This window comes from Strongyloides ratti, assembly GCF_001040885.1.
Source record: "Strongyloides ratti genome assembly S_ratti_ED321, chromosome : 1".
Taxonomy (NCBI): domain Eukaryota; kingdom Metazoa; phylum Nematoda; class Chromadorea; order Rhabditida; family Strongyloididae; genus Strongyloides; species Strongyloides ratti.
Genome location: NC_037307.1, coordinates 11,235,793 through 11,250,506, shown reverse-complemented (window position 1 = coordinate 11,250,506; position 14,714 = coordinate 11,235,793). Strand labels below are relative to the sequence as shown.

The following is a 14,714-nucleotide window of genomic DNA, read 5'->3' as shown; positions in this document are numbered from 1 at the left end:
TTAAATGATTCACCATGAATCTGCTCGAAAAAACTTACATCTTTCACAATTTTCATTTATCACGTTATAATTTTAGAATTAATCACATTTAATTGATAACAAAAAAATTAATTTCAAAACTTTTTAATATCCAATAATTCTATCACTTGAATTTGGTAATATCTTTTAAATGTATTTAAAAAGTTAATTATGTTTTGTCTGATTTAAAATAATTGATATTTTATTTCAGATAAGTTTATCAAATATTTAAATATTGAGAATAATTTTTCACAACTCATTTTTCCTCTATATATAGAAAAAAATAAAACAATGTATAGATATTTATATAACTAACAACAACAACAACAAAAAACCAACATTTATTTTGAGCATTTTTTTTACCACAAAAGTATTTTTAGAAAATAATAAACAAATATTCATAATTTTGTTTGTTTAGAAATTTGATAGTTAAATTATCATATTTAAAAAAGGTTTTTTCTTAATAAACATAAAGTATAATTTTACAAAAAAAAAATTCTTTTTCCACAGAAAACATATGTCAGGGAATGAAAAACGTTTCATAAAGAAAGAAAAATCTAATATATATTTTAATAAGATAAATAGTAAAAAATTAAAAATTCACTACCATGTGGTAGATTTAAAAATATTTATCAAAATGATGTACATCTTCTTATCACACTGTCAGCCGCTTATTGTTTAGTGAAAAAAAGTGCTTTTCATTGTTTATATTTCCTGAAAAAAAAAAATCTTTGTGTTTGATTTTGATGGCTTTAGCTATAACAAAAAGTATATAAGGATCATTTTTGGTAAACACTTTTTATGACGTCATCATATTGTTCTCTCAATAGTTTATTTTAACTTTTTTTGATTTTTGACGAGATTAAATTAACCACTCATCATCATGGTAGGTTTTTCCCGTTACAGGATTCAATTGAACTTTTTTTTTCTTCTAGCAATACCCTGTAACTCCAGTCAACAAGAAACTCCATGAATATGAAAATTCATCTGTTCTCCAGTCAAGTTTGGAGAGTTCAGATGCAAGAAATTTTGATGGTAGTACTCCTTTTAAGGGAAAACGTTATTTTGATGATGAAGTATCTAGGGTCACTGATCTCCAACAACCAAGTGTTTTTAAGTTTGGTATGTTTAATAATATTTTTTTTTATTTCACAATCAATTTTTCTTGTTATTTCAGACGCTAATTATGTTAGGACAATTCTTACAAATGCGGCAGGATCTCAGGATGATGATATAGCAAAGTTTGCCATCACCGATCCACGTTTTGATGAGGAATGGAAAAAGTTTGATGAGATGAAGGATGCTATGAATAATTCTTCAGGTGGTATTGATTGGCGCACAAAATACTCAAATAAAAATAAATCATGGATAGTACCATTGAAAAGAGTGGCTCAGAAATTTTTTACCGTTGCTGGAAAACCTATGGATGATGACAACATTTTTTTCACAGAGAATATGAAACTAAACGATTGTCGTTGCAAATTGATAAGACAGTTAATGATAGAACAAAGCAAACCTTCATTATGGCTTCTTGGAACACTTAGTGATTGTGAGAGAAACGTTTTTGATAATCCAAAACTTCGTTCCTATCTTTCACTAGAATGTAACAGAACTCAAATACTAAGGAGAGCTGGGCTTTTTAAACAGTCTATTGAAAAAGATCGTGTATATGTTAGATTAAGAGGAAAATACTATAATAATATCAATCTTGGCAAACATATTTTCAATGCGCCAAAAAGACCAATGTATGCGGAGTCTATTGTTGGTGGTATGGAAAGAAGATTTGAAATTATGGATAGTGAAGTTAATCATGTTGTCTACCAACCTGCTAAATCTAGTAATTTGTCGTCAAAAATTAGAAATTCAAGAATCCAGTGCAATGTTGGAACCATGTTTAAGATTAATGAATCATTATTCAATAACAATTCTAAGAATGATAGATTTGGTCTTGGTTGTAATCTACCTTTTATTCATGCCAATGTTGTTGATGATCCCATTCTTTTTAATACTTTTATTATTACACAAGCACCAATGAAATCAACTGCAGCTGATTTTTGGAAAATGACTTACCAATCTGGAGCTAAGTACATTTTTATGTTAGTTGGAAAAAACGATCCATCAAAGTGCTATGATTACTATCCTAAAAGTGCCTTTGAAATTAGAACATACGATTGTTTAACGGTTGAATGTATCGAAATAGATGGCTTTACTGATCCCTTTTTTACTGTTTCTAGAATTCGTGTAACTCATAGAGAAAAGGGTCCTCTATATTTGGAACATTGGCAATGTGACATGAATAATTCTTCTAATCTTGAACTTCCTCTTAGACTTCTACGTTTAGCTCGTAACTGTAACACACCAACAATTGTTCATGATCACTATGGAGTTAGTAGGGCAGCATGCCTTATAGCTATTGAGTTAGGAATTTGTCGTATGATGCGTGGACCAACTATTCGATTTCCCATACAACATGCAGTTCAAACATTAAGAAAATATCGTTCTTTTTCAATTGAGACTCCAATGCAGTATATTTATATAAACAGATGTGTTATTCATTTCTTAAAACCATTAATCGGTAGTATTTTGGATTTTGATTCTGATTACAAGTCATGGTTAGAGTCAAGACAAAAACGCCTTTTTATTGATAAGTTAAATTCTGCCATCCCTGAATATCTACAATTATCACCAACATTTGATCCTGATCTTCTTCCAAAAGTTAATCACGATTCAAGAAGAAATATTAAGATATTCCCTAACTCAACAATTGGTTATATGCCAAAAGTTATGGAAAGAAAACACTTTGTCAGATTCGATGTTTAATTTAATATATTTACATAACATAATAGATTTATAGATATATATAATTGTATTTTTGCCTTATATTTGTACATAAAACTAACCACATAATTTTTTATTCTTTAATATTTTAAGGACACAATTTCTATTTTATTCTTAGAACGAATGTTTATTTGGAAATACGTAATTGGAGAAAAGTAGAGATTTTTTAAATTCTTAATTTATTTGTTATTTTTTTTAAATTTTTTAATATGCCTAAGAGAGTTAAAAATAAAATAAAAGGACCCTCAGGTAATGATTTCGAACCTAGAGAATTTGTTGTTCCTGAAATAAAGTGAGTTTTTAAAGTACCAATAAATTTTATTTTTTAAATATTCAGGGAACCACCAATAGATTACAAAACTGTTGGTACAGAAGAATTGATAACATTAGAAGAAGCTCATATGACGTTGTCTTGGATTGAAGAAGCGACAACATTTACTCCAGAAATTAATAAAGAAGTATCTTTGAAATTAAAACTTATTAAAAATTTGAATGAAGAATTGTTTATAAAAGTTAAAAAAAATATTAAAAGATATTTTCCTGTTCAAGGAGCTGTATTACCAGATTTATTGGAAGAGGCAGCAATCCCTCCAATATTACCACCAAGAGATATAGCTATAAGTGCTCCAACAGGTAGTGGAAAAACATTATGTTATGTTTTACCAATATTAAATTCATTGTTATATAATGGAATAAATTGTATACATGCTATTGTTGTTGTTCCAGTAAATCAATTAGTTGAACAAATATTAACAGAATTTAAAAAATATTCTCCAGAATATATTAATATCGTTGGATTGTCTAATAGTGTCGATCATAAAAAAGAGAGAAAGATGCTATTTAATAATGATTCAATGTTATGTACAGCTAATATTATTATAACTACACCTCAAAGATTCATGGAGCATCTTTTTGATAACGATGGTAGAGATTTTGACTTAACTAGGCTTCGATATTTAATTATTGATGAAGCAGATAGAATGTCTCATACTGCTAGATTAGATTGGTTAGATACTATTGAACAAAAATGTAAAATGGTAACAAAGAAATTTACTCTAGAAGATCTCAATAATTTTGGTACAAATACATATTTACAAAAAATATTAGTTTCTGCTACCTTAAATAGAGATGTTGAAATGTTACATATGTGGAATTTAAGATACCCAAGATTATTCCATGCAAAATCTAATGATGTAGAAGAAAATGTTACTGAAAGTTGTATGAAAGCTGACCAAATAGAAAATGCTTTGTACTTACCTCCTGGATTAGTAAATGAACATGTCATTTGTGATAGTAAATATCAACCATTACTTGTTTATTATTATCTTTCAAAACATCCTGAATGGAAATCTGTTATCGTTTTTTGTGATGAAAATGAAAAGACTAATAGGTTACCAGAATTGTTGAAGATTCTTTGTAAAGATTCCAGTTGTGCTCATCAAATGAATTCTCAACTACGTCCTGGTAAACGTGTTAGTTTAATTAAAGAATTTAAAGAACATAAGGTAATTTTTTATATTTTTAAAATAATTTTTATGTAATTAGATAAGGGTATTAGTATGTTCTGATGCTATGTCTAGAGGAATAGATATACAAGATTTAGATTGTGTTATTAATTATGGAAGACCTTTAGACGAAAGACAATTTATTCATAGGGCTGGAAGAACAGCACGTGCTGGAAACAAAGGATTCCTTTTAAGTGTTGTTACGGGTGATGAACATAAAATTATGAAAAAATATTTAACTGATGCTGGCATATGGAATAAAATTAATGTTGCCAAGACTAATCCAATTGCTGGTAATGATCAATTAAAGGATATTTACACTAAAGCACTTGAAAAATATAGACACAACATGAAGGCTAGGAATAAGTAATTTTTATTATTTTTTTGTTTTTGTTACGTTTCGTTTGTATATATATTTTTTTCAAACAGTTCAAAATAGTATTTAATATAGTTTTATTTTTTATAATAAGTTTTATCTAATTACTAAATAAATAAAGCAAAAATTACCAAAGTTAAAATATAACAGTCATATTTTTAATAAAATTTAACATTTTAAAAAATAATAGAGATATCAGAATAAATTTTTAACATATGATTAACGTTCAAAATAATTTTTATATATTCACCCACTTTTAAATTATCAAAAGTATTAACAATTTATTTTTCGCAAAAAAATACTTTGTGTTATTTAGATTATACTTGAAAAGTTAATAAAAGTAAAGTTCATTAAATCTTATGTTATTAAGTGTATATTAGCTTGAGCTATGATTATTTTATTGAAAATTTTTTTTTAAATATTTGAATATTATAAATACGTATAATTTTTTTTTAAAATTACATCGTTGATTTAATAAAAATTTTTTAAACCAAAACAACAAATAAATAAAGAAAAATAATTAATTTAAAAAATTTTTTTAAATAAAAATTAAAAAAAAACTTTTTTTTGGAATTTGAATATGCCACTATAGTCATTCGATAGCCCTTGAAATGGGATGAATTTTGAATATAATCAACAATATTTGAAAATTGAAACTTCAAGAGTTATAAGGATTCAAAGTTGAGGGCGAAACTGGGGAATATTTCTTTGTAAATCTCAATTTCGATGATAATATTGTAAACTTTGAAAATAAATACTTTTTTCTAGATCAATTTTTTACGAGAAATTCATTAAGCCTATTTATATCTTTATAGGACTTCTAAAAAAAAAGATATGATAAGAAATATGTTTGAAAAAAAGTTTTAAGAATCTGACAATAACTCAAGTAAATGACGTCACAGAACCATGAAACTTGATGCGCTGAGCATGTTTCATAATTTAAGATGTACCCTACGTTGAAAATATTTTTAAATTTTCAACCGTTCTTGAAATACTGAGCTTGGTGCTTTTTCGCGCGTAATCCATTGTCACCATTTTTTTATATCTCTAAAGTGGTTAAAGATATAAAAAAATTTTGAAGGCAGACCCCATATGAAAATTGATTTGAAGACGTTTGCAGAAATCTGATTGCATTAATCTTGATTTTGAAGCGAGATATGAACAAAGGCGGAAATTTTTCTAAAATATTCATTGTTCCCGACTTTTCAGTATCTCAGCAAATACTTATCCTATGAAGATGGGACTAGCTTCATTCGATTTCTATTCAAAAGTAGATCTAGAATATTAATTTTTAGAGCTATAACATTATTTTTTTCAGAGATATAAAAATTGGCTGAAAATTTTCTAGATTTCCGACTTTACCTCTAAAAATGTGAACAAAGAAAAACAACTTTTTTTTGAATTTGAATATGCCACCATATTCATTCGATAGCCCTTGAAATGGGATAAATTTTGAATATAATCAACAATATTCGAAAATTGAAACTTCAGGAGTTATAAGGATTCAAAGTTGAGGGGCGAAATTGTGGAATATTTTTTTGTAAATTTGGATTTTTATGATAATATTGTAAACATTGAAAAAAAATATTTTATTCTAGATCAATTTTTTACGAGAAATTCATTAAGCCTATTTATATTTTCATAGGACTTCTAAAAATGAAGTTATGATAAGAAATATGTTCAAAATAAAGTTTTAAGAATTTAGTGATAACTCAAGTTAATGAAGTCACAGATTTATGAAATTAGATGCGCTGGGCTTCTTTCTTAATTTAAAGTATACCTTACGTTGAAAACTTTTTTAAATTTTCAACCGTTCTTGAAATACTGAACTTGGTGCTTTTTCGCGCGTAATTCATTGTCACCATTTTTTTATATCTCGAAAGTGGTTAAAGGTATAAAAAAATTTTAAAGGCAGACCCCATATGAAAAGTCATTAGAAGGCGATTGTAGAAATCTGTTTGCATTTATCTTGATTTTGAAGCGAGATATGAAAAAAGGCGGAAATTTTTCTAAAATATTCATTGTTCCCGACTTTTCAGTATCTCAGCAAATAATTATCCTATGAAGATGGGACTAGTTTCATTTGACTTCTATTCGAAAGTAAGCCTAGAATATAAATTTTCATAGCTATAACATCTTTATTTTCAGAGATATAAAAATTAGCTAAAAATTTTCTAGATTTCCGACTTTACCTCTAAAAATGTGAACAAAGAAAAACATCTTTTTTTTGAATTTGAATAAGCCACCATATTCATTCGATAGCCCTTGAAATGGGATAAATTTTGAATATAATCAACAATATACTAAAATTGAAACTTCAGGAGTTATAAGGATTCAAAGTTGAGGGACGAAATTGTGGAATATTTTTTTGTAAATTTGGATTTTTATGATAATATTGTAAACTTTGAAAATAAATACTTTATTCTAGATCAATTTTTTATGAGAAATTCATTAAGCCTATTTATATTTCCATAGGACTTCTAAAAATGAAGTTATGATAAGAAATATGTTCAAAATAAAGTTTTAAGAATTTAGTGATAACTCAAGTTAATGAAGTCACAGATCTATGAAATTAGATGCGCTGGGCTTCTTTCTTAATTTAAAGTATACCTTACGTTGAAAACTTTTTTAAATTTTCAACCGTTCTTGAAATATTGAGCTTGGTGCTTTTTCGCGCGTAATTCATTGTCACCTTTTTTTTATATTTCGAAAGTAATTAAAGGTATAAAAATATTTTGAATGTAGACTTGTTATGAAAACAAATAATAAGTCGAATTTAGAAAATTGGATTCCAAAATTTGAGAGATAAAATAAAATAAAGTAATAATAAATATCAAATTTCTTGCCCTTATATATAATAATTAAAAAGAAAGAACAAAGTATTTTAACTAAAGAGATCATAGCTCCCAAGAGTTTATTAGATAAAATTAATGATAACAATGATAAAATATAACAGGGTTATATCATTATAAAATAGAATAGAAAAGAGATTAAAAAAAGTGATTAAAAGTTAAAAATTATTTGACTATGTCTATGAAATTATTTGGTACAAATATTATTTACATTTTCTTTACTTATTTTTCACCATAAAATTCAAATATCAATTATCTTTTTTTCATTTATTTTATTTGTTTTTCAATAAAAAAAAATCAAATATCAAATACTTTTTTTCATTACTTTTATTTAATAATATTTTAAGAATTGACATTAAAAATATATTTATTTTTATTCATTTATAATATTTTTTACAATTTATTTTGTAATCTTTGAATATGCAAAAAAAAAACCAAAAAAGAAGGAGGCATAATAGAAAAGTACCGTTGATTCTTTTTAGTTAAAATAACCATTTGTAATTATTTAATTTAAACGACAAAACATAAATAAAAGAAAATTTTTTTTTCTCTTTTTTTCTTCTAATTTTTTGTTTTTTAGTGTAAAAAAAATTTTTTTCAGAATTTTCAATTTTTTTTTCTGATTCCCCATGTTTTTTTATGTTAGAAAAAGTAAAAAAAAGTTGAAAAAAAATTTTATTAAAAAAAGTTATTTGAGTGGTCTCCAACTTTAAAATAGATCCTTAGTTTTGATTAAATAATTTTGTTAAAATTTATGATCAATTATCAATTCCCAAATCATTTTACCTTTTTTTGATTACTTTTTAAAAAAAATACTTTTTTGATAAAAATTGGTTGTTTTTTTTAATGATTTTATAATAAGATTTAATAAAGTTTTATTTATGTGATAAAAAAATTTTTTTTTGCTTTTTATTTTCTTTTTTCTTTTTTTTCCTATTTTTTTCATATAATTTCTTGTTTTTTTGTGTAGAAAAAAAATACTTTTTTATCTGATTCCCTATGTTTTTTTATGTCAGAAAATTAAAAAAATTTGAAAAAGAAATTTTATTTAATAAAGTTATTTTAGGAAACACCAGATCTAAAAGAAATCTATCCGTTTAGTTTTTTACAAAAATTTTTTATTACATAGACTCAATGATTTCAGTCAATAACCTGGTACTTTCTGGATTCGGTAATTCTGAAATATGAAATCTTGATTGAAGATAATCTTTGGCAAGTTTATTATTTTCTTTGCTTTCTTCTACCTTGACAGTAATGCAATGATTTTTTATTATATTTTTTTTCACATTAGGATGTTTAAAACTGGGCATAAAATCTTTGTCAAAAAATCCTAAAAATCTATCTAGATCACGATATTCTAATGCTTTATCATCTAAAGCTCTACGATGAATATCCATTTGGCAATGCTAAATATATCAAAATATAATAAAAAAAAAAAAACTTGACACAAAAACGTACATTAAATCTATCAGGAACCCGAATATTACAAAATTCACAATAACCTTCAAGTTTAAGTTTTTTCTCCTTTGCGTGAGAAATACCCTTTCTTCTTTCTTCCCTCTTTCTATTTTCATCTGTAGTTACTGAATGAAAGGCACTTCTGCCAGCAGAATCACCAATATATATGTTTAAAAATTTTGAATTCTTATCAGCAAATTTTACAAACGGAGCTGAAGGACTTTTATAATGTTGAACTTTCACAAATAAGCCTTTTAGAGGTAATCCACTATTAATATTTGGTAATAATGTTTTATTTCCTGCATTTTTGATTTTTCTTAAGTATGATAATTCACGCAAAACGTTATATAAATATATTGTTGAATATACACATATATTTAATCTATCACAAAATCTTAAGACATGTTCACTAGAACTTTTATAATCCTTACGTTGAATTTTAAACAAGCAAGGATTATCACTTACAGCAAATGCAAAAGAAATTGTTGTATCAGGGATTGTCAAAGGAACTCCACCAAAAATCTCAATATTTCTCATCATTTTACCTCGAACACTTGTATTTCGAATCTCCACAAAAACATATTTACCTTTTAAAACAAAATTGTTTGGAAACGGTGGATGAATATTGAATACTTTTTGTGAAGTAAGTGATACAATAGATGATGTACGTGAAGCAAAAGATGATTTTAAATTTTCTTTGTCTTTTGTCCTGTATTCTTTTTTTTGAGCAATTGTTGTATAACGAGAGTGTGGGGTCTAAAAATGATTAAAAAAATATTATAAGTTACTTACATCTGTATATGTTTTTGATATATCAAGTCTTGTTGATGTATTATTAAGACAAACTTTAGATTTTGACATAACTTACTTGTAAATTACATTTAACAGATTAAAATACTATGGTATAACTTTTTTTCTCATAAAGTACGCTATCCAAACTGTTTTTGTCGTAAGATATTTGGTAAAATGTTCATAATGTTTATTGCATGAAATATTCCTTAATTATTCTTTTTACTATAAGTTTTTTTACCCGCTTCTTAATATCTCATCTTTATGTTTCTGTAGAATGTATTTAAAGATTCATTGGTTAATCGTAATTTTCAAATCTTTAATATCGTAATATTTACTTATAACTTGTTTAAAAGTTATACTTTTTTTTAATTAAAAGTTAAAATTTATGTATACAAAAAATTAAAATATAAAAAGTGACAAAATTAAACAATTTTATAAATTTTTTAACAATTAATTTTTCAACATTCTTCATTATTATGTTAATAATACAAAAATATATGGAGAAAACAGATAAATTGATAATGTAAAAATTAGTTAATGTCAAAAAAATTGGTTAGAGTATTAGTATAACTAAATTATTTTTAAAAACTTTTTTTTACTAATTACAAAAAAAATCGAAGCACAAACAATAATTATTTTCTTGAATTAATTGTAATTAAATATGTTAATACAACATTACTCGGTATATTTAGTATTTAATATTTCATACTCTGCATTTTTTTAATAATTTCTTTAGTAATCATTAATTGGATTTCTAAATAATTTAATAAGCATTTAAGTAAATTAAATTTTAAATGAAATTAGTGAATTTTAAAATTTAAAAAAAAATTAATGTTAAAAATTTATCAAAAAACTATATTTTTAATAAGTTATCAGATTTTTTTTAAAAAAATCAACTATAATTTAAAAAATTATACTTGATTTTATAATTAAGTTAATAGTTTAAATCATTAGCATGACTTTATGGAAAATTGTTTTGCATCATTCTGTAAACTCATATTGTTAACATCTTTATTTTAATAAATCTTGTTTTTTTTTTTAAAAAATATTTCTTTATTTTTAGAATTTTTGTATGAAACTCTAAATTTAAGAATGATTTTATATATTACTACATTAACTATTATTATATTTTGAGGTATTTTATAAAAAATTTTTTCAAGAATATTTTAAATAAATTTTTTATTTTGGTTTAAAAATTTTTATATTATTTTTCAAATAGATATTAGAGTTAAAAGACTTTTATAAGAATTAAATATGCTATTCTTGATGACCTGTAGATTTTATTTTAATAATAAATTAATATTAAATTACAGAAATTAAATATAATAATTAAACATGTATACTGGTTATTTAAATTTGTATTATATTATATTGTTAATAAAAATGGCATAAAATAATTTTATGGCTGTTGTTATATCTTTTTTTTTAAATTTTAATAAAATTCTTCATACTGTATTAATGTAAAAATTATTTTTTTCCATAAATCAAAACATATAATGATACATTATATAGTTGTTTGAAATAAAAATAATGAGTAAAAATATAAAAAAAAATCTGGTATTTGTTTTATTTTTTAAATAATGATTTTTTATAAAACAATTTTTTAAGGTAATTGATTCAAAAATAATTTTTTTATTTGAAAAAAATGCATTTTACTCCGTTTTAAATGTAAGTAAACATTAACATATTCTAGTTTACAATTTTATGAATTTATTGTTTTTAGAAAATTAATATAATTAAGAAAACATTATATGTAAAGAAAGATAAAATAAAAAAGTTTTGGAAAAAGTGGTTACTTATGCAAAAAATTGCCCTTATTATTAGTATTCAAATAAAGTTTTTAGTTTTCTACATTAAGATACATATTATTTTATAATATAATGTTTATAATATGATTTTATATTCAACAAATAAACAAAGTAAATTCTTGATTTATTTGATCTCTAATTTTTATCAATGTAAATATTATAGGTTTTCTAAAAATTATTTAATTTGATTCCAATGTGGTGTATCATTTGAAAGATTATTTCGTTATATATAATATACAATATCATTAATTTAGTTATATATTCTAAAAATTTTACCAAAATTATTTTAAATGAAAATTCATATAAATTATTTTTTGATAATACTTTTAAGAAAATCAGAAAAGAATTATACAAATTCTACTTCTATTAAATTAATTGATAAAATTTAATGTTAATTAAAAATAAGAATCCAAAGTATGAAAACAAGTAATACTCTTAATGTGAAGGTCAAAAAATTGAATTAATTATTTTTCAATTAACAAAAACAAAATATTTTAAAAATATTACCCGTTTTTTTCATTTAAGTACTTATTCATAAAAAAAAATTAAGTTAATAAGAATATTGAAAATAAAAAAATTTAATATTGATTGATATAAAAAAAAAAGATAGCCATCGCCTAGAAAATAACATATATAGTAAAAAAAAACTACAAAGCTTCATAGGATAGGGTAATAAAATAATTACCGGGAAAGAAGACCGCGACATAATTAAATTGAGTATATGTTCAAAATTACGCGATTCTAAGTGTATTTAACTAAATGAATGTATATCTAAAAATAGACTAATAAACTATTTCTATACTTCTAACTAAAACAAGATAGAAAAAAGTTTTGTTACTTTCAAACAACAACTACATACTGTGTCTTGATACTTTTTTTTTAAATGTAATGAGATACACATATGAATCATTGATATGATTGTTTACTATTTCTCATTATACATTCTTTTAGACATATATATATTTTTTTTTTGGCTATTTATTACATTTATTAAATGTACATTTATACAAATATATACCATGGCCATTGTCATTATTATATTTGTCTTCTGATAACAATCATTATAATAGTATTTTTTTTCATCCAACATAATTGTTATCTCCAAAAATACTAGTTTATTGATAATAGTTTATTTGAAGAGAGCAATTAAAAATTTCATTATCTAATATCCAATCATCTTTAACTAATTTTATCTATCTTTTTTTGTGGTTTCAAATATAAAAAAAATTATTAGTACAGATATACATATATATATGTGTATTTTTAATTATATGAATAATAAATGATTTGTATGTTGTAAAATTTTAAAATCAGAAGTATTATATTTTTTTTCTTTTACTTAACGTAACTTCCTTTCTAGTTTTAAATTTAATATACTCAAGTTCCATTTATATTGTTTACTAATCACTATTTAGTAGGGCTTATATTTCAACTTGACATTTGCTTTTCTTCTTTTTAACCTCGTTCAATGTTGAGCATGTTTATGTTATTAGTAATTGGTAAGCGCATTCTTGAAAACACATCATTCTACACTAACATATTCTTCTCTCAATGGTAGGCTTAATAAATATAAGGGAATAGGCATATCAAAGACAATATATTTTGATATTAATCTTATCTTTGAGTTTCATAAAAGAAAATATTGAAATAGAGGGTATGAAATAAGTTGATGGAGGAATAATAAATAAATTCTGTTTGCCTAAACAGGATTATATTTTGGAGATAAACTTATTTTGATATATTTTAAAATATTATTGTTATTGTTATTAGTAGTTGAAGACTCCTTTAATGTTATATATATATATGTATATATATTTTCATTGATTTCGTCATCATCATCACCACTACCACAACAACCATTCTCAATTTTCCTCAACAACTAAATTAAAGCTTGTTTATTATGTTACGGTCCAAATTATTATTATTATTTTAATCTTCAAACAGACATAATTTTATTGATAATCTTCCATCATATTACTATTACTATTATTAAATTTTTGTCCTTTCTGTCTATTTAAACAAAAAGTCAAAGTGAACTCATTTGATGTTAATATATATAAGTTATAAAATGTTCTTTGAATCAAAACAAATAATTAAAAGTTTTTAATGTACTTTGTTATTGTATTAATAATTAGTAAGATTTTTAGATTGACATCCTAAATATATATTTAGATTATTTTGACTGGCTTTGTGTGATAACTGTCATTAATTTAATTAAGATTTTCACCTTTAAATCTAGATTGATTAAAAACTTTCAATTATTAGTAGTAAAGAAAAAGCTTTTTGTAGATATTTAATAGATTTTTTTGTTATAAATCAGTAAGTGATATATCTTTATTGTAATATGAGATTAGATATTTCTAGTTTTTCATTTAATTTTAGAATTGTAATGTATGGTAAATTAATTTTTTATTTTTAGATAATTGTAAATTGGCGTAAGGTAGTAATTTTATAATATTCATTGTCCATTATCAAAAACAACATAATGTTTATTTATTGTTAATTATATTTTTACGAAAACATTTTTAAAGATAAATCTAACTGATTGTTGGCAATAAATTGTTTTTATGGCCAAGTAAAATTATATATATATATATATATTATTTTTATTATCATTAAATTGGCTCGTATTTATAAATTTATTTCTTTAATTTATTATCAGAGTATACATTTCTTTTGTCCTGGGGGGTAAACTTGAAAAGGAGAATATACATGAGAGAGAAATGTGTGTGATGATGGTAGGAAAAGTAAGTATTATTGTTGTTGTTATATGAGGAAGTATCAACTAAATATTTAACAAATGCGCATGATCATTATTTATTTCTATCTAATAAATGCACCTACTACCAACAATGTCTTTTAGAAGAAAAAGGTTCAATTTATTATCAACCAACAATGGTTCACATCTGGCTTTCATCTATAAACTCTACTACAACACCATATATCTATACTTAAATGAGGTTTTTCTTCTATAATTAAGTACACTTAATATATAGTCTCTAACTAAAATCACACATGCTTCTTTTACATATTTCTTTTTTATTATTTTCTTATTTTTTTTTTTCAT

General features: G+C 23.6%; 3 protein-coding genes across 3 annotated transcripts; 2 read left to right on the top strand and 1 right to left on the bottom strand.

The window, feature by feature from the left end:
- Positions 1-535: 535 nt before the first annotated feature.
- SRAE_1000344400 (Protein-tyrosine phosphatase, receptor/non-receptor type domain and Protein-tyrosine/Dual specificity phosphatase domain and Protein-tyrosine phosphatase, catalytic domain-containing protein) lies at positions 536-2,838 on the top strand (the record flags this gene model as incomplete). Its single annotated transcript, XM_024650634.1, has 5 exons — positions 536-631; positions 880-904; positions 954-962; positions 1,036-1,140; positions 1,196-2,838. The coding sequence occupies 5 exons, from the start codon at positions 536-538 to the stop codon at positions 2,836-2,838; spliced, it is 1,878 nt and encodes a 625-aa protein (XP_024504392.1).
- Positions 2,839-3,065: 227 nt separating this feature from the next.
- SRAE_1000344300 (ATP-dependent RNA helicase DDX51) lies at positions 3,066-4,731 on the top strand (the record flags this gene model as incomplete). Its single annotated transcript, XM_024650633.1, has 3 exons — positions 3,066-3,148; positions 3,194-4,361; positions 4,402-4,731. 3 exons carry the CDS (start codon positions 3,066-3,068, stop codon positions 4,729-4,731), a joined length of 1,581 nt encoding a protein of 526 aa, XP_024504391.1.
- A 3,979-nt stretch (positions 4,732-8,710) lies between these two features.
- On the bottom strand, positions 8,711-9,908 carry SRAE_1000344200 (Hypothetical protein; the record flags this gene model as incomplete). The annotated part of the gene is made up of 4 exons (XM_024650632.1): positions 8,711-8,995; positions 9,048-9,592; positions 9,635-9,803; positions 9,840-9,908. The coding sequence occupies 4 exons, from the start codon at positions 9,906-9,908 to the stop codon at positions 8,711-8,713; spliced, it is 1,068 nt and encodes a 355-aa protein (XP_024504390.1).
- Positions 9,909-14,714: the final 4,806 nt, after the last annotated feature.